Genomic DNA, 20271 nt, shown 5'->3' with positions numbered 1-20271 from the left:
TGTTTTTGGTTGGGGTGAAAGGTAATGTTGAGATAACTAGTGGTAAATCAAAGCCTCATATTCACTGATCATCATGCATAAGTTCTACTCTTTTCTGCATGAGATACTTAAAAAGATTTGAATAGGCCATAGAAAATACACTAGACTTGTGGCAAACTTTTGAAATGTAGACTTCTCCCATGGTTCTTGATATGAAACAATAATTTAAATCAAGCTTGAATGAAAATATGCTTAGGATGGAGATTATGTAAAACAATTTTACTAAATATATCATCATGATATTATACGGGTTAACTCAAAACAAATAAGCTTGACATTAAAGTGTTTGGGAACTTATACATAGGTACTATGAGGGACACAATGGTAGCATGTAATCTGATGATTACATTTTTGTATAGTTCATGTGCACTTACTATGTCATTGTAGAGTGAAACAATGGTTTGAACCACTGAAGTAATTATCCATATGAGGAATCTTATCATTAGTGTAGCAGTTGTTTGTATCACAAATGCAATACTGGATACATGTGGGATGAATATAAGATATTTCTGGAGCAATCTCCGTGGTGCTAGATATTTTAACAGCCTCTAAAAGCTCCGCTCTTCTACCACTTTTTCTCTTCAATGCTTTCATCATCTTGTCAAACTCAAAATTTCCTTCCACTTTGACTTTGCCACCTTTCAGTATCGTGAATGACTCCACACCTACATGTAGATGCATACATTATGTAACAATCAAATTGGAAGGTCACATCACCCTTTACACTGAATACTTAACCTTTTTCACAGATCAAAGGAAGTAAATATATACACTTTGTATGCAACAAAATAGAAAGAAGCTAATGCATACACCTTCTATGCAACAAAAGAGAAAGAAGTTGATATATACACCCTCTATTGAAGAGAAGCATTTCCTTGTACCACCCTTCAAAAAAGTGTATTATAAGAACAAAATGAGAAAGAAGTGTTCAAGTCTACTCTCAAAATTACCATTCAATTTAACTCAGTTCAATGCTATCCTAATATAATGAGAAAGAAGTGTTAAAATCTACTCTTAAAAATACATGTCAGTTAAATGGAGTTCTAGTCTATCCTTTAAATTTAAAGAAAAGGCACATCCGATTCAAAAATAAAAATTTAGGCTACCCTCAAGATTAATAGAACTAAAGGGAAGTGCTATATTCTATTTTAGAAGTTTAAATAAAAGTAACTCTAGGCTACCCTTCAAACTTGAGGGTGCATGAATATAGAATATTGTAAAAGTATATGTATAATAGATCACAACTTTGTGTGTGTGCACACACGTGCGTGTGTGTGTACAGGATTTTAGCTTGGATCCACAAGGATTCAAAACCTAGCCTACAAGATTTATGAACAAAGTAAAATGAGAAGATGGTAGGTTTTTTGAACAACATGACATATTATATTGTTTGCATTTGTTGTGGTGGGATGGTTAGTGTATGTATTCCTAATCTTAATTAGTTTGAATCTACAAGGATTTAAAACCTAGACTCTAGGCTGTGTGTGTGTGTGTGTGCATGTGTGCATGCACACAAGTCCATGAGTGTGCACATGCATGTGTATGCATATAGATGTGCGTGCAGGTTTTCCACAGTTCAAATTCGAGCTCATAGGAGTCAAAATTTTCTATGATATGGGTGTGTGTAAGTAATTATCCCCTCCTTGAATAAAATACATAAAAAGCTCATAGGAGTCAAAAATTTCTATGATATGGGTGTGTGTAAGTAATTATCCCCTCCTTGAATAAAATACATAAAAAGAAGATTTATGAGGTGATGTAAACGAAAGGGTAATATCTTGTATTATTGTATGTGATTGGTTCATGGAAGCCTTTGTAATTTTCATGTTTGGAGCTACAAGGATTGGAAACTTGGAATGCACTATACGTCTTAAAAGTAACTTGAGATTGTTCCTACCACGTAAAATTATTAATGTATTAAGATCCAAGGCATGCAGCCAACCAGGTTTCATCATTCATTCGAAACAGATAATTCATTCAACAATTGTTATGATTACCCTCGATCGTACAAAGCGCCTTCGCCACCTTCTTCTCACAATCATTGCAATGCATGTGGACACGCAGAGTGAGCGCTTGATGGATCTTCTTCTCCTGCAGATGAAACGTACTGATGTCAATGATATGAACAGAACTCCCAAACTTTGAACAGAGAAAAATGGTTATAGGCGCAGGCCATTAACAAGATATCAACGTGAATTCTAGCTAGTTCTTGAGGTCGAAAGTAGGAAGACATGCGTTACTGCAATCATGGCATTGAGCGGCGCAGGCGATGCTGCAGGATGGCGAGCTGCTGCAATGGCGACCCATATGACCAACAAACCAAGCTGCTTGTGCTAAGAAGATCAGGAGGAGGGATATTCAGATCTATCAACAGGGCTAGTGAGGCGCAAGCAGCCAGCGCTCGATGAATATTATTCACCAGATTGCCCTAATTATACCTGCCTGGATGAGGTATAACTCAATATTGACCGGGAGTCTAAGGAACAAGTACAATATTGTTCCTTGTGGTGGAGAGAGAGAGAGAGAGAGAGATCATTGTCGCAAGAGTTTCTGATATCTTGATCAATTGAGAGAGAGACACACACAGACGCGCGCGCCGACCCATCTAGATCAGAGAAAACAGTTTTGTAGAAGAGTGAAAGGTTGTAATTCTTGAGTCAAGCCTCCAATAATGAACCGAGGTATCCCTCAAGACCTTAGTTCAAAAAGACATAAAAGACATAGAGACCATTGCATGAAAGCGAGTCAAGCCTCCAATAATGAACCGAGCTATCCCTCACCATAAAAGACATAGAAGACATAGAGACCATTGCATGAAAGCGAGTCAAGCATCACATCAATCAAGACCTTAGTTCAAAAAGACATAAAAGACATAGAGATCATTGCATGAAAGTGAGTCAAGCCTCCAATAATGAACCGAGCTATCCCTCACCATAAAAGACATAGAAGACATAGAGACCATTGCTTTCAAGGAGACCATTGCATGAAAGTGAGTCAAGCCTCCAATAATGAACCGAGCTATCCCTCACCATAAAAGACATAGAAGACATAGAGACCATTGCATGAAAGCGAGTCAAGCATCACATTAGTCAAGACCTTAGTTCAAAAAGACATAGAGACCATTGCATGAAAGCGAGTCAAGCCTCCAATAATGAACCGAGCTATCCCTCACCATAAAAGACATAGAAGACATAGAGACCATTGCATGAAAGCGAGTCAAGCATCACATCAATCAAGACCTTAGTTCAAAAAGACATAAAAGACATAGAGATCATTGCATGAAAGTGAGTCAAGCCTCCAATAATGAACCGAGCTATCCCTCACCATAAAAGACATAGAAGACATAGAGACCATTGCTTTCAAGGAGACCATTGCATGAAAGTGAGTCAAGCCTCCAATAATGAACCGAGCTATCCCTCACCATAAAAGACATAGAAGACATAGAGACCATTGCATGAAAGCGAGTCAAGCATCACATTAGTCAAGACCTTAGTTCAAAAAGACATAGAGACCATTGCATGAAAGCGAGTCAAGCCTCCAATAATGAACCGAGCTATCCCTCACCATAAAAGACATAGAAGACATAGAGACCATTGCATGAAAGCGAGTCAAGCATCACATCAATCGAGCTAACCCTCAAGACCAATGCTCTAGCCAAGAGAGCACATCTCAAGCCTTCGTTTCCTTGCCACTTCAAATCTCAAGCCTCACATCATGGGGGGATATACAAAGGAAAATGCAACACATTATGTGTATTGAAAGCTCTTTTTCTTTTCTCCGGGGTGTGGGGGGGGGGGAAGCGGTTTTATCATTGTATGTAAACTCTTTGTACCACATACATTCAATGCCTATTTAAAAATAACCTTATCTTTGGATTTTTCCTAAAATAAATACATCCTTTTTCTATTCAATTTTTCAATAATCCATTTATATGGCACCCTTTTGTATGTAAAGCATGTACAACAACGATATTTTAAAAATCCCTTCTATTGAATCCATTGAAGATATACCCCTCCCCCCCCCCCCCCCCCCAAAGAAAAAAAGCCCCCAAGTGAGAAAGAGATCAAAGTGAGTCCTTTTTTGGGTGGTCTTCTTGATTAGAACAACCTCTTGAGTGGAGTGGCTTCTAGGGTCCCTTTCACTCTCATTGACTAGACATAAGACTCATTTCCCCCCTTCTTGTTATGTAACTTCTTATCATTCCCCTTGACTAAAAAAGACAACAGTGGCTTCTATGGTTCCTTTCATTATTTTTGATTGGTCATTAGACTCATTTTCCCCTCCTTGTTATATGACTTGTGTATTATGTGGAAATTAGGCTCATTTTCAATTTCTCAATTCTAGGGTGGAAGGCATAATGTATAGGTGGTGCAATTTTTCTACTTTTCTAAGAATGTATAATATGGTAGAAATTGTTTGTGTGTTGCAAGAGTTTCAATTATATTGATTAATTGATTGATTGAGAGAGAGAGAGAGAGAGAGAGAGAGAGAGAGAGAGAGAGAGAGAGAGGCCCATCAATACATGTCCCAACAATGCATGCTTTACTATGTGGGCATTTTGTTCATTTTTTCATCTTGAATCTAGAAAAGGTTGTTTTCTAGCTTTCTTGTTTGTAAGTGACTTCTTTCCTCCGACTTGAGGACGAATGCTGTGAGGATCTCAAGTGGGAGAAAAGAAGTCAATTGCAAACAAGAAAGCTAGAAAAATAGCATATGGGACAAGGCCCACATTTTTTATCTCAACGCTAGTAAGCATGCACTCTTGGATACCTATGGGACAAACAATTTCTTATGTGCACTTACGCTTGTGTAGAAAACAAGAAATTTACAAATGGAAAAGCTAAACTCATAAAATAACCTTCTCAAGAAATATTTTGATTACCCAAGGATCCAACTCACATGCTAGTTTACTTATACAACTTTCATGTGAATCCCTTAGGCCCTCATCCTACACTATAACTATAGCATAATCAAGCAGATCATTAATAACATCTCACATATTCTAATAATCCTTACACACATATAAAATACACTCCTATTATTAGAGTCTAAAGAGCCACAAATCGAACATAAAAATACAAAAGTAGAAAAAATAGAACAAATGGATGGGACTTCATTCTTTTAATAATAACTCTCACAAGCATTATTCTAAAGTTATGATAATGATTAGTCTCATAATTAGAACAAAGATTTGTCACAAAATGATACCAAAAGCATGTTGCTATGTACATTTCCACAAAATTTTACTTTGAGAAACAAGTAGTGACACTTCAATGTTTCTTCCTCTTGCCACTTTAGTGGCTACAAGCCACTTTAGTGGCTTAGGTCCTATTTTATTGAATTTGAAATAACATGTGCATATGACACACAAATTGGATGGGAATTTGCTAACATTGTAAGATAGTAGAGTAAAAGAATTGGAACTAGTTTCAAATGGAGACTTATTTTCTTAAAAGAAAGTGGATTTTCAAAAGTGCATAAGAATTGGGTAAAATAGCACTCAACAATGCTATTTCGAGCTCTTAAAAAAGTTGATTATTTCTATCCAATTCCAAGTCTCTTAATAGGAATACATATTACACATAGCAAAGGATTTTTCATGAAAATTTTAGCTTGATAAAAAAAATTCTAAGATGGTTTTGAGTAGAAATACTACAAGTTTTTTATTTTAAGTGCAAATGGTCTTAAAGAAGAATTAAAAAATCTATACTACTAGCTTGTTTTGACCCTTTTTTTTTCAACTACTATCTTGTGTTCATCACATTTCCTAAGATCATTTCTTCTTAATATTTCTCTTGGAGAAGAAATGGAATCTTTTGTAGAAGGTCCAGATTGCCACAAAAGTGGTTGTTTTGCTACAAGACTAGAAGTGACACATTCTCATTGTAAAGTCCAAATTTAAAGACTGAAGGGTCTAGATACACGACCAAAGGTCTAAATTTGTAGAAAGAGCTATATTCAAGGCATGCATAAAGGTAAACTAGGCTCTCCACACCTAGATTCTTCATGTGCTTTGTGTCATTGTTCTCCCAATGCTTTACATCGGGGTTCAAAAGCATGTTTCATATGGCAAGAGAGTTCATGGGAGGTTGATATAAGGAACATAATCTAAACTTAAAAATGTGTGTGTGTGAATGAATTATACACACACACACACACACACACACATTTGTTCATTTTCTCCTCTTCTTGTTTTTTCTATGCTCTCTTTGTCTCTCTCTCTCTCTCTTTGTCTATCTATCTCTCCTTATGTATGTATCTATGCGTATGTGTGTGGATACATGTGTGTGTGTGTGTGTGTGTATGTGTTTAATATGACTTACGTGGTCTCATAAATATGTGTCCTCTCTCTCACTCTCATCATTTTTATTTCTTTCCTTCCTCTTGTCTCTCATTTTTCTTCATCTCATACATGTCCATGTTGCATATGTATGTGCACACGTATATGTGTATGCATATGTGTGTATTCATTGCATGTATGTGCACATGTATATATTTGTGTGGATGTGTGTGCCTAAGTATGTGGGTGTGTACATATTTGTAAGTGCATATTTTCAAGTGTGTATTCATTCTCTCTTCTCTACTATTTCTGTCTCCATTTTTTCTAACTCATATATATGTTTAGATGTGTGTAAGTGTGCATGTGTTTTATACACATGTGAATATTTATGTAGTCTCATAAGTATGTGTACTCATCTCTCTCTCTTTCTCTCCTCTCTCTCTCTCTCTCTCTCTCTCTCTCTCTCTCTCTCTCTCTCTCTCTGATGTATGTGTTTATATGTGTATCAACACACACACACACACACAAATACATCTTTTTATTTTTGCATCTTATTTTTTGTATACTTTTTATGTGTATGTATGCACCTGGGCATATATGTGTATATATGTGTGTATGTGTGTACATAGATATATGCGTTTAATACGTGTCTTTATTTTTCTAGTCTCATAAATATGTGTATTCTCTCTCCCTCTCACATTTTCCTTCTCATGTCTCTAATCTTTCTTCACCTCATGGGTTGCATATGAATGCATGTATATATATATGTGTATGTAGTTGTAGAGATTACATGTATATGTACATGTATGTATTTGTGTGTGGATGTGTGTATCTATATATGTACACATATGCATGTATGTAACTGCATGTTTTATATGTATCCATTCTCTCTCCTCTCTCTCTCTCTCCATTTTTTCTCTCATATATATTTACGTGTGTATAAGCATGTATGCATGTATGCAGAGATGGATATATGTGCATATGTGTTTGCACATACATGTGTATGGATGTATATATTATTCATGTGTTTTTATCGTCTATGTACGTTTGTGTGTGGTTTTAGAGCATGTATACATTGCATGAACAATATGTCCAACCATTAAAATTACTATCTCATTCCATAAGTTCAATTTTTAAACATTTATACTCTTTTTTGTAGTGCATGTGTATTCGTGAATGTTTTTAAGGTATTGCACATTGCATATACATGTTCAATCGTTGAAATATCATATCATTTTATGTGTGTGTATGTGTGAGAGAGAGAGAGAGAGAGAGAGAGAGAGTGTGTGTGTGTGTGTGTGTGTGTGTGTGTGTGTGTGAAATTCAAATTTTCAAAAACTCACCTTTCCCCTTTCCATGATCATATCCTATGTTCAATTTTGAGAGAGAGAGAGAGAGAGAGAGAGAGAGAGAGAGAGAGAGAGAGAGAGAGAGAGAGAGAGAGAGAGAGAGAGAGAGAGAGAGAGAGAGAGAGAGAGAGAGAGAGAGAGAGAGAGTGTGTGTGTGTGTGTGTGTGTGTGTGTGTGTGTGTGTGTGTGTGTGTGTGTGTGTGTGTGTTCAATTAAAAGAGAACGAGTGTGTGTGTGTACATGTGTTCAATTGAGAGAGAGAGAGAGAGAGAGAGAGAGAGAGAGAGAGAGAGAGAGAGAGAGAATGAATATAATATACACTACCCTTTAAGAAAAATCCCTCTTTATTTCTTGAATATCAAAGTTCTCCTCCTTGTGCCACATAGGCTTGAGAGCCTTCTAGTTGGTTTAGGTTTCCCAAGGAAAACCTCTAAATATTATATATAATAGATGCAAAGGAACATGTGGAGAGCCCTTTCACCAAGTAGATCTCACAAGAAAGTCTTATCTTCTTCTTTTTCTGTATGTGTGTGTGTGTGTGTGTGTGTGTGTGTGTGTGTGTGTGTGTGTGTGTGTGTGTGTGTGTGTGTGTGTGTGTGTGTGTGTGTGTGTGTGTGTGTGTGTGTGTGTGTGTGTGTGTGTGTGTGTGTGTGTGTGTGTGTGTGTGTGTGTGTGTGTGTGTGTGTGTGTGTGTGTGTGTGTGTGTGTGTGTGTGTGTGTGTGTGTGTGTGTGTGTGTGTGTGTGTGCGTGCAAAGCTTACACCAAGTGCATTTGATTGATACCTTAAATAGTTAAGCAAGTCTTGTTAAGGGGATTAGGGCAAAGTTAATGAGGAAGAAATAGAGCAAGGACTGAGGTCCTTTTTGGCAGAAAAAGTAAAATACATGTGCAAGATTCCATGTAAATATCAAATTCTTCATGGCAACACCTTCAAGATTGTTACTAAGTTGTTGCAAGTAATGATAATTTATCCTAGGAAATCATTTTGAAGTGGAGGAATGGTGATCCTTATGGTAATAAAAACACTTGTGATGTGTTCTTATGTTTGTTTAAAGATGCCTAAAGTGGTGTAGTGTGCTAAACTTATAGATATTTTGATGGAATCCATAAGTATTAATAGTTATATTTGTAAAACTACTCATATTGGCATTAAGAAAATTACAAAAGACCTACAAAAGTTAAAGAAGACGGTTCAAATTCTTCTTCTAATACACTACTTCCTTACTAGGTGAAAACTCCCATGCATAGAATTCTTGAACTATAAAATGATGGTTCAAAAAGAAAGTGGTTATGATATATTCTTTTGTCTCTTGGATGGAAAATAATTGTATATTTTTCTTTTGATGAACTTCTAATGATGGCACTTTTAGCAATCATCATTCTAATGCTACTATTGATGCATATTGACACAATAGTAGGTAAATGTTGATAGTAATAGTAACAAATGCACGGAAAATACTGACAGCTATAGTGACAATTTGCAAGAAAGAAATTTTGGGTGGTAGAGCTACAACATAATACATACATACATGGATATATGCATACACCTGTGTGTGTGTGTGTGTGCGTGTGCGTGTGTGTGTGCGTGTGTCCATACATGCACCTACTCAATGGGTCTTTCCTTCAACTTACCTAAGTTAAAATAATGATTAGCTCTTTTGGGCGCAATCCTAAGAGTAGCTCAATTCACAATGCATAGTTTGATAATATAAAAGAAGTTGATTCTGCCACATGAAAAAATTTCAATTCAAAGAGTATAACTACTAGACCAATCAAACAGATAAGAAAACATCTTGTTAACTACTATAGGGCCTTCCTTAATCATTATTTGAAGAGGAGGAAAAGTAGGTCGCTTATGTTTTATAGCTTTTGTATGTTTACGTGACTTAGAGAGAGAGAGAGAGAGAGAGAGAGAGAGAGTGTGTGTGTGTGTGTGTGTGTGTGTGTGTGAGGATGACAACATGTGAGGCATATATCTAGACTTATATAATGAATGTATTCTAGGAATGCATTCCATCTAAGGCATATATCTACACTTATGTAATGAATGAACTCTAGGAATGCATTCCATTTACCAAAGCTATCACTAAATTGATTACTTATTACGCATTCTCTATTTAGTAAATTTACATCAATAAACTAATTACTCACTTTTCTTTAAGTGTTGATGATGATCTAGCATGGCCATTACACCATTTAGAGACCAATATTCCTAGTGCATCACCTAATGGGATGATCATAGCACTGTGACGGGGATATCTGGTACATGCAGTACAAGTTATGAAGGGGGAAGAAAGTGTCTACCAAGTGTAAGAGTGTACACAAGAACCAAGGAGTTACACATAAATGAAAATGGATTGAGTTCTAAGAAGAGGAAGTGCATTAGCATTGTGTATATGTATTTATGTGTGCATCTGGGGACGCCGGGGAACATCTACTTGTGTGTAATGAGCATTGCATTCATTTGGGGTCATCCTCTCCCTTACAAGTCAAGGTTTAAGGTCTTTTCTCTCTTAATGAATTAAGAAGAGAAGTAATTCTTTCACTAAGAAAAAAGAAGAGAGGTAATTCTCTCACTAAGAAAGACAAGAGATATGATCCTCTGGAAGTAAGGAGAGAAGTGATTTTCTCTTTCTAAGGTCTAAGATAACACAAGCTTTTGTGGGAAGTCAATATTAAGGTTGAGGCCCAAGGCAATCTAATGAGCTCTCCTTATCTATGGCTCAAGGTGGTTGCATGGACCATAAGTTAAGAGTAGAGTTTTAAAAGCTGCTTTTCTTAAAATAGACATGGTGAATCCATTTTTAAAATATCTAGCAATAGAAAGCCGATCTCTAAAAATAGCGCGCGTGGGTTATCGAAAACAGCGAGATCTACAACTTTCGTGTTGAACTTTTTCCATCCGAGCAAAGCATAGAGAGATATTTCAAAATAGGTGCTACAGAGTAGGTCTTGAAACAACCACATCTTGCATGAAGATCAACCTTTCCAGTCTTGGCACTCAAGCCTCTCTCCAAGAAGAGAAGCTCTTGAAGCCTATAAAAGAGGAGGCTCTCCTTGGGTGTGAGAGAGGTGAAGGAAGCATCACTTTGCATGCATCCAAGAGGAGAAGAGAAGGTGCAAGTGTTGCAGAAGCTCTGTTGAAATCAAGCTCCAAGAGAAGATCCCCACACATATTGTGTAGGAGAGAAGGTGTAAGTGCTATGGAATCTCTGCTAAAATCAAGCTCCAAGAGGAGAGCCCTACACATATTGTGTAGGAGAGAAGGAGGTACTCAAGAAGGATCAAAAGGTGCCAACTTCCAAGTTGTACAAGTGTTAGCCAGTTGTGTAGCATGCAAGGAACCGTGATCTTGTTCCCAAGATCTACAAGTTAAGAACTGGTTTATGTGTAACGGAGAAGCTTGCTCCTTGTCAATAATATAACTCCATAAGGGGGGGGGGCGCTAGCCCATCTTCTAGTCCCTAGTGTGTTGTCAATCTCTCTCTCTCTCTCTCTCTCTCTCTCTCTCTCTCTCTCTCTCTCTCTCTCTCTCTACATCTTTCTTTTCTCTCATGTGTTCTCTCTCTATGCCAACATAATATTCACCATATATCTTTTAAGTATATAAGAAATTCGAGCGTGCATCTCGGATCTTATAACAGAAGCTCGGATAAAAGCATTTGAACACACTAAAAATTTGTGTGTTTAATAGGAAAGACACAAGAAATTATGGTGTAGTGTAATTTAGCAATGCCAAAAATTGTAACGATTAGTTTGGATCATTAAAAACACTAGTGTCTCGATAGTTTTATAGTATCAAGTCTCCTATTGGGGGTTAAAGGACACATGTGCCTAGCCACCTACATTCACTTGTACTTAGTTCCCACACACATGTACACTACAGTGGCAACTACCCTCCACTATCACTGTATTCTTTATTATTTATGTAACAATAGAATAAGAGAAGGTCGGTCACACATTGGGACTACTGGAGTTCCCACATACGAGTCCATCTCTTCTTTGCTTGAACCTCTATATAGCTCTTGCTTCTCTTTTTCTTCTACTCATGCTTTCACTCTTGCTATCCTTTAAACTGGTACCAAAACCATCATTTGAGGAGCCTTGCTGCCATTCCATTTAGCCTAGGAAGAAGAGCTTCCTTGAAGCTTTCCATATACTATCAATGCAGAGTTTATGACCGTGGGATGATTTTCCTTTGATTTGGACACCTTGTACCACTTATTGCAATGGGTTGTCTGTGGTGGATATATGGTTAGCATGCACTGTGGCATTCATCTATTTACATGACACCTTGGATGTTTTGATAGTATTTGGTGCTCCATGATTTCTACTATATTTCTAGTTGCATTGTACATCCGAGTTTCTAATAGGATCTTCGTGGTAGTGGGAGCTTATTCTTTTGCATGCTTGCCTATAGTTTCATACTGATTTACCATAGAGCAATGCTAAAAATTAGTTTTGATCAATTTTTTTGTGAGAAAACACTTGTATTCAGTACTCCACTACTTCCTACTTGTGGACAACAATGTGTTGGCTTACATTCTTCCTCCTACTACACTATTTTTGGCTTGTTTTTGGGACTATTTTGATGTTATTACAATATCTTATACTCTCTCTGTTTAGCACACATAATGACATGTTCTTCACATGCTTCCAATGATCAGGATATCTTCAACATAGAGAAGTTTGATGGCAATAACTTCATGTATTGGAAGACTTGGATTGATGCCAGGAGGCATATTTCATAGTGGATTCCGTGCCGTGGTGGATTCCGTGAGGTTTTATGGTGGATTCCGTAAACTTTGTTGACCGGGGCTCATACACAAAGTGGATTCTTTGTGCGAGAAGTTGATGGGGACGCCTATCTTTTTCAGGCGTTTCATTAATTTAGTGTGTACATGGGTGATTCCATAGCGGGTGATTCCGCAAAATACATATTAAATTAATAAACTTTTATGAGTTTAGAGTGCGCACTCGTGATAAATTAAGGTTAGGATTGATTTCTAACAAGTTGATTTATTTATGTAGCTGAAGACTGCTAGGTATTCACTTTTGTCGGTTTAATTGTATTATTTTACTAACCATTATGAATGCTTCAGTTGATGTGTAGAGATAGCAGCAGTGGTGGAGGAAAGCATTGGAGGATAGCGTGTATTCGAGTTATCACTTATATTTTGATGGGCCATACCTTAGGCATGGCGCCTATATTTTGTCGCGCCTATTTATTAAGGCATTGGATATTTATTTATTATTTTGTATGCGCATGGGCGCACGATTATGATATTTGTATTTGGACATTGTATTGGGTATGCCTAACTCTTTGGGCACCCGCCCATTAGCTTTATTTCTATTTTGTGCTAAAGCAAACTCAAAAGGAAAAAGTGTACTATTTTGTAATTTGGGCTATTATTTGAGCTTGAAGATGATTAATACATAAAATACATGCTTTCTGGAGCGCTCACACAAGGCATGGGGAAAGATTGCACCCAATTGGTCTGTTGTTCATGTCGTGCATGCTTTTTACCTTGAGTTTTCTGCAAAAAGTAGAGTTCATTTGTTCTTGGGGACCTTCCGGTGCTCACTACGCGAGCATACAGTATCCGATCTGTGCACCAGTGGTATCAAAGCGAAGCTGAGATCGAGAGCTTCCAATCGCTACCCATCTTGTGCAAAGGCGGAGCTCCTGGAACGATCGAGCTCTATAGTCAGTCTCATCGCAAACGATCGATAGCGGTGGATTCTTGGCGGTCAAGAACCTCTGTCTACAGCCTCTGATCGTGAAGGACCGGCTTGAGGAGGCGGAGGACCACATCAAGATCTCCTTCTTCAAGTTATTTTGTAACACTGAACAATAAGCTCTTCATCCATAACTACAAGTTCAAAAGCTTAAGTCAAAGCTTAGAAAGCTTTATTAGTAAGCTTTAAAAGCTTACTTAAATCGAATTTCAACAAATCGGCGACAACATCCCGAATTTTACGGCGCTGAAAAATGCCCCCCCTTAAAATTTGTCGTTTTCTGTAGGCTAAGCTTTAAGCTTAGTCAATTAAGTCTAAAGTCACAACAATCTTTCAAGTTGGACAAGTTCCATAAGTTCTGCAACTTCGCAAGTTCTGCAACTTCGCAAGTTCTGCAAGTCAACAGAGGTCAAAACTAACTTATGCTAAAAACTCCCATAAGGACTGTTCCTACGCAGAAGCACTGAACTGCAAAGTTGTTCCCTGGAAGACTCTGTTCGCATATGCAGACTTGCTGAACTAGTTTCAGCACACGGAGAAGGTCATACGCAGATTTTACAAAGATTTCAAATCCCGCAACCGCAAAAGTCGAAGTCCGTGAAAGCCAAACAAAAATCTATAAGCCTTGTACACCCGATTTTGAGCTACCCTCATCCCGCTAATTGGATTTTGAGAGTGTGAGGTCTTTTGAATTTTTTACAGGATGACGGAACAAAATATGGATGATTTAATGGCTAAAGGCGATCTTCCTCAACCTACCATGGAACAAAAATTGGATTTAATTATGATGCATTTGGACGAAGAACGAAGAGCCCGGCAAGCCTTGCAAGTTCAATTGGCCAATTTACAAAGATCGACTACCGACAAAGATGGACCACAACCTGAAGATCTTATCCAACGAACCATTGATGCGACTCTTGAAGCTCAATCCATCTGCAAAGAAACAAAGATAAGTAAAAGAAATTTCAAATTCCGTACTTTCAATGGCACTTGAGATGGAAAGACTGTTCTTGCATTCATCAATCAGTTTGATGATTACTTTCATGAAGAGACATACGCTGAAAAAGATAAAATCAAGTGTGTCACTAATCATTTAGTGGATAGAGCATCTCTTTGGTGGACCGTGGTTTGTAAGAGCATAGATTGTCCCACTACCTGGGAGAGTTTCAAAAAGAAGTTTATGCAGAATTTCCTTCCTCCACAATTCCATGAAAAAGCCATAAAGCAATGGGACCTTCTTCAGCAAAGAGATCGTGAGCCTATTTCCCAGTACACTGAACGCTTTTGGAATGCCTTACTCCAACTACGCATGCTTGAAGACATACCTGAAGCGACTCACAAGCGCAAGTTTATGTCTGGATTACTTGGGCATTACTATGCTGAAGTCAATATGTTCAAGCCTGCAACTCTTGAAGATGCAATTTCTTTAGCTCATGACACTGAAGACAAGCTTCGAGGAAGAAACAAGCCTCGACAACAATTTCAAGCAAATGGTAACTATGGTTCTAAGCAATTCAATTCAAATTTTAGAAGATTCAATCAAAGTCGATTTCCTTCATCATCTTTCTGTAAGTCTTGGACAAAACCACCTCCTTTGCCATCAAATACCAATCAAAACCCTAAGCCATCCTCACAGCCAAATCCTAATATTCCTAGACTTCTTGCCATTGCAAACAATGTATCTAAAGCCAAACCTATAGTGTGTTACAAATGCCATCAACCTGGACATCTACCAGCCAATTGTCAATCGAAGAAGCCACCTGTCCATATCAACTATCTTGGAGCAATGGAAGATGAAGAACATGAGAAAATGCCTGACTTTACGAAAGATGAGGATGACGTTACTACTCCTTCGGATACTTTACCAAGTATGCCAACTCCACATTCTTTGTTGACAATGAAATGTTTAGTACATGGAAAAGAAAAGATTATTTTGCATGATGACAGTAGTACACATGATTTTATTTCTGCAAAGTTAGTGAAAGAATTGAAATTACAAACTGTTCCTACGCATTATCGCATTAAAGCAGCATTCTTAGGTACAAGGTATAATGGAACACAAGAGGTGCATGATTTAGAAATTCAAATTGGTGAATACACTGAAAGAAGGAATTTTCTAGTTGTACCATTACAGTCCAGTGATATTATCCTAGGTGTGCCTTGGCGTCATCAGCATAATCCTGACATAGATTATTCCACGCATTCAATTAAAATTCATTTTCAAGGAAAAAACATTACATTGTATGGTATGCATGCATCCAATAATTTTCCACTGCTTACTCATACTCAAGCTAAACGTGCATTACGAAAAAGTAGTAAATCTTATCTAATTTGGGTGAATGAACTTCAAGCTAAAGAAAAACATATACACCCTAGGCATAAAGAATTCCTTGCACAATTTAAGCATTGTTTTACTGAAGATCTACCACCTGGACTACCTCCTTCACGTCGTAAAGACCACAAAATAGATTTAATTCATGGTATACAACCACCCTATAAAGCACCATATAGGCATAACCAAAATGAACAGAAAGAAATTCAAAATCAAGTTGAGGAATTATTAAACAGAGGATTAATTAGACCTAGTAGTTCTCCATTTGGCGCACCTGTTTTGTTGGTAAAGAAGAATAATAATACCTATCGCATGTGCATTGATTATCGTGGCCTAAATAAGATTACTGTAAAGAATAGATATCCAATTCCTAGGGTAGATGATCTTATGGATAAACTACAAGATTCTGCCATATTTAGTAAAATAGATCTTAAATCTGGTTATCATCAGGTGAGATTAGATAAATCTGATATATTTAAGACTGCATTTAGAACACAATTTGGTCATTATGAATTTCTAGTGATGCCTTTTGGATTGACTAACGCACCTGCTACATTTAGTAGAATGATGAATCGCATATTTTTGAAATATCATCATTGTGTTATAGTATTCTTTGATGATATCTTGGTATTCAGTAAAAATGAGAAAGAGCATTATGAACATCTGTCTTTGGTTTTCAAGTTGTTGAAAGATAATCAATTGTATGCTAATCTAGAAAAGAGTGAGTTCTTTCAAACAGAAATTAAATATCTAGGTCATATTGTGTCATCAGAAGGTATTAAGGTTGACCCTAAGAAGATAGAAGCAATATTGAACTGGCCTATACCCAAAAATGTGCATGAATTACGTTCTTTTCTAGGTCTTGCTAGTTTTTATAGGAAGTTTGTGCGAAATTTTTCATTACTTGCTTTGTCTTTAACTAAACTTTTAAAGAAATGTATTGTTTATCATTTATCTGATAATCAACAAAAATCTTTTGATTTATTGAAACATGCATTAACCCATGCTCCTGTATTACAACTACCTGATTTCAATAGACCATTCTTTTTAGTAGTTACTGATGCTAGCGGATCTGGAATAGGAGCCGTACTTATGCAAGATAATCATCCCATAGCTTATTCTAGCTGTAAACTGAAACCATCCGAACTTAAATATTCCACATATGATAAAGAACTGTTAGATGTTGTACAAGCTTTGAGACAATGTAAATATTACTTAATGGGTTCTGAGTTTATGATTAAAACTGACCAACAAAGTATTAGACATCTCCTTAGTCAACCCCAAATATCTGATCGACATATCAAATGGGCAGCTTTTATTCAGAGTTTTCATCCCCTTATTCAATATCAACCAAGTAAAGAAAATGTAGTAGCTGATGCTTTAAGTAGAAGACCTACCATTCATAATATCTCTGTCATATCATTTGATTCTCTAACTCCTATGAAAGATACTTATCATCAGGACATTATTTTTCATGCTGATTGGAATAAATTAGTTGGAAATAACTGGATTCCTATTGATTCACTATCTTACAATGATGGATTCATGTTTTATGAAAATAGATTATGTGTTACAGTCCCATTTAGATCCTTTGTTTTGAATGAGATTCATTGTCCTCCATATCAAGGTCATAGAGGTATCATACATTGACTGAAGATTTTTATTGGCCACATATGGACACTGATGTATCTAAATTTGTTTCTGAATGTTTGGTTTGTCAAAGAGTTAAGAGACATCATGGTAAACAGTATGGTTTACTTATGCCTTTATCTATTCCATCAAGACTATGGGAACAGATTTCTATGGACTTTATCATTTACCTAGCACTAAAGCTAACCATGATATGATTTGGACTGTTGTAGACAGGTTTAGTAAACAAGTATATTTCATTCCATGCAAGAAAACTTTAATAGCATCTCAGGCAGCACAATTGTTTTTTAAAACTGTTTTCACTAATCATGGATTACCAAAAGTTATTATTTCTGATCGTGATTCTAGATTTTGTAATAACTTTTGGATTACTTTGTTTGCTAACTTAGGAACAAAGATTGATTTCTCATCTACATTTCATCCTGAAACTAATGGACAAACAGAAGCCACTAATAGTACTATTTTAGATCTTTTACGTGTTACACTATTTCTAAACCATAGATATGGGATACACATTTACATTTACTACAGTTTGCATATAACAATACACCACACACAACTACAAAGAAAGCACCGTATGAAGTGATTTATGGTTGTAGATTGTCTACACCTATTGCATCTTTATCAAATAGAATTCAGAGTGTTGATGATATTGCTAACATGCACGCTACTATTTTTTATGAGATTAAAGACATGATTGCCAAAGCCTAACAATCATATACAAAACAAGCCAATAAGAAAAGACAAGCCATGAATTTCAAAGTTGATGACTATGTTTGGTTAAGAATAGAAAAATGTAGATTACAAAGTGTAGATAAACACCCAGTTGTGAAATTAGCACCTAAATTCTATGGACCATTTAAGATCGTTCACAAAATCAATGACAATGCATTCAAGTTAGAACTACCACCACACTGGAAAATTCACAACACCTTTCACATTAGTTTATTACGACCCTTTAGAGGCCAATTACCTGTATATCCTGTTTATGAAAACCTACCTTTGCTAGATGAAGAGACCGAAATACTTGAACATGAAGCTATCATAGATACTGACTTTATGACCACTAGAACTGGCCGTAAATATTCTAGATATTTGGTCAAGTTTAAAAACCATCCTGTTGAAGAAGCCCAATGGATGCACACTAGAGACTTAAATGCTTTCCCCACTCTGTTAGCTCCACATTGAGCTAATAGCAATTGAGGACAATTGCTATCCCACCCCGGGGGTATGATGCCAGGAGGCATATTTCACGGTGGATTCCGTGAGGTTTTACGGTGGATTCCGTAAACTTTGTTGATCGGGGCTCATACACAAAGTGGATTCTTTGTGCGAGAAGTTGATGGGAACGCCTATCCTTTTCGGGCGTTTCATTAATTTACTGTGTACATGGGTGATTACATAGCGGGTGATTCCGCAAAATACATATTAAATTAATAAACGTTTATGAGTTTAGAGTGCGTACTCGTGATAAATTAAGGTTAGGATTAATTTCTAACTAGTTGATTTATTTATGTAGCTGAAGATTGCTAGGTATTCACTTTTGTCGGTTTAATTTTATTATTTTACTAACGATTGTGAATGCTTCAGTTGACGTGTAGAGATAGCAGCAGTGGTGGAGGAAAGCATTGGAGGATAGCGTGTATTCGAGTTATCACTTATATTTTGATGGGCGCATACCTTAGGCATGACGCCTATATTTTGTCGCGCCTATTCATTAAGGAGTTGGATATTTATTTATTATTTTGTATGCGCATGGGCGCATGATTATGATATTTGTATTTGGACATCGTATTGGGTATGCCTGACTCTTTGGGCGCCCGCCCATTAGCTTTATTTCTATTTTGTGCTAAAGCAAACTCAAAGCCTAAAGCATGCTATTTTGTAACACTACAAGATATAGACCTTATAGCGATGTTTAAAGCGACGAAAATACAAACAACAAAATTTGCCCCCGTCGTCGCAAAAAGTGTCGTTATTGACGACGCCATAGAATCGTCGCTATATGCATCACTATATGTGTCGCATTTGCCCAGCATATAGTGACGCATATAGCGACGGTTGCAGAGAATTTGCGACGCTCATAGTGACGCCAATAGCGACGCGAGCAGTAAATTTGCGACGCAAATAGCGACGGTAACAGAGAAAAAAAAAATTGTGGCAGGGCAGCAAGTTGCCCTGCCACATATAGCACTGTGTGCTATATGAGAGCCATACAAAATAGTTTCTGCACTACTGCATACAAAGCATTTGCAAACAAAAAGAATGTATACTGAAATCATAAAATTGATACATGAAATAAATACATGATCGCATAAAATGCGATTGGTACAATCATGAAATGATATCACTAATACATAGAAAATGTCTACATAGATTAGGCGACTAAAAACTAAAGGTGTGTGAGCTCTAAGGATCCAAGGGCGAGCTACAAATCCTCATCCCCCGAAAGCTCGTCCCGCTGCAAAGGAGCATCAAACGGATTCTGCAGAAAAAGAAACAATATATCAATCCACCATACAATAATGCATTCAAATATCTCATGGTAACTACGGACAAGAAAGATGAGTGACTTACAGGGCCGCCGCGTCTATACAATTGGTCGATCAATGCCCTGAAACCGTGCCTCTCTGCATATCGAGTCTCAAGGCCTTGCGGATCGCGATTTGTAACGGAGTGTTGCAAAGAAAACAAAATGCTAACTGTTAGAAACATGATTGTCAGTACAAAGAATATCTCAAAAAAACAAATAAGCAAAACAAAAGAGAAACTTACAAAGTCCTCCAAATATGTCCTGTGGCCGCCACTCCCAAGATGATGCACCGATCCGGCCTCGATTCGTGCCCTCGCCGCCTCCCGCTGCTGACTCCAACGTCCTGGC

General features: G+C 37.1%; 1 protein-coding gene across 5 annotated transcripts; it reads right to left on the bottom strand.

Annotated features, from left to right (window-relative positions):
• Positions 1-254: 254 nt before the first annotated feature.
• On the bottom strand, positions 255-2703 carry LOC148034817 (heavy metal-associated isoprenylated plant protein 17-like). Of its 5 annotated transcripts, none has more exons than XM_087680572.1 (4): positions 2220-2703; positions 2037-2130; positions 852-924; positions 255-704 (listed from the first exon to the last, which is right to left on the bottom strand). In XM_087680572.1, the coding sequence occupies exons 1-4, from the start codon at positions 2270-2272 to the stop codon at positions 418-420; spliced, it is 507 nt and encodes a 168-aa protein (XP_087536698.1). In that variant the 5' UTR covers positions 2273-2703; the 3' UTR covers positions 255-417. The 5 variants fall into 5 exon arrangements, 4 of the variants coding, with proteins under 4 accessions (XP_087536698.1, XP_087536699.1, XP_087536701.1 ...); XM_087680573.1 differs by having other exon boundaries at positions 256-704; positions 2275-2698; XR_015691215.1 differs by lacking the exon at positions 852-924 and having other exon boundaries at positions 260-704; positions 2220-2691.
• Positions 2704-20271: the final 17568 nt, after the last annotated feature.

The sequence above is a fragment of the Lygodium microphyllum genome, chromosome 6 (assembly GCF_053477565.2).
Source record: "Lygodium microphyllum isolate KBCC chromosome 6, Lygodium_microphyllum_v1.1.10, whole genome shotgun sequence".
NCBI lineage: Eukaryota > Viridiplantae > Streptophyta > Polypodiopsida > Schizaeales > Lygodiaceae > Lygodium > Lygodium microphyllum.
Note: the sequence above shows the minus strand (reverse complement) of the source record. Positions and strands in the feature narration are given on the sequence as shown.

What these genes read in the sequence shown, in the direction of transcription:
- LOC148034817 (XM_087680572.1), bottom strand. Translation starts at nt 2,272, where the DNA reads ATGTCTTCCTACTTTCGACCTCAAGAACTAGCTAGAATTCACGTTGAT. An exon ending in GGCGCTTTGTACGATCGAGG is followed by an intron (nt 925 to 2,036) that starts GTAATCATAACA and finishes ACTTTTTTGAAG; the next exon opens with GGTGGTACAAGGAAATGCTT. An exon ending in TCTCTTTTGTTGCATAGAAG is followed by an intron (nt 705 to 851) that starts GTGTATGCATTA and finishes ATCTACATGTAG; the next exon opens with GTGTGGAGTCATTCACGATA.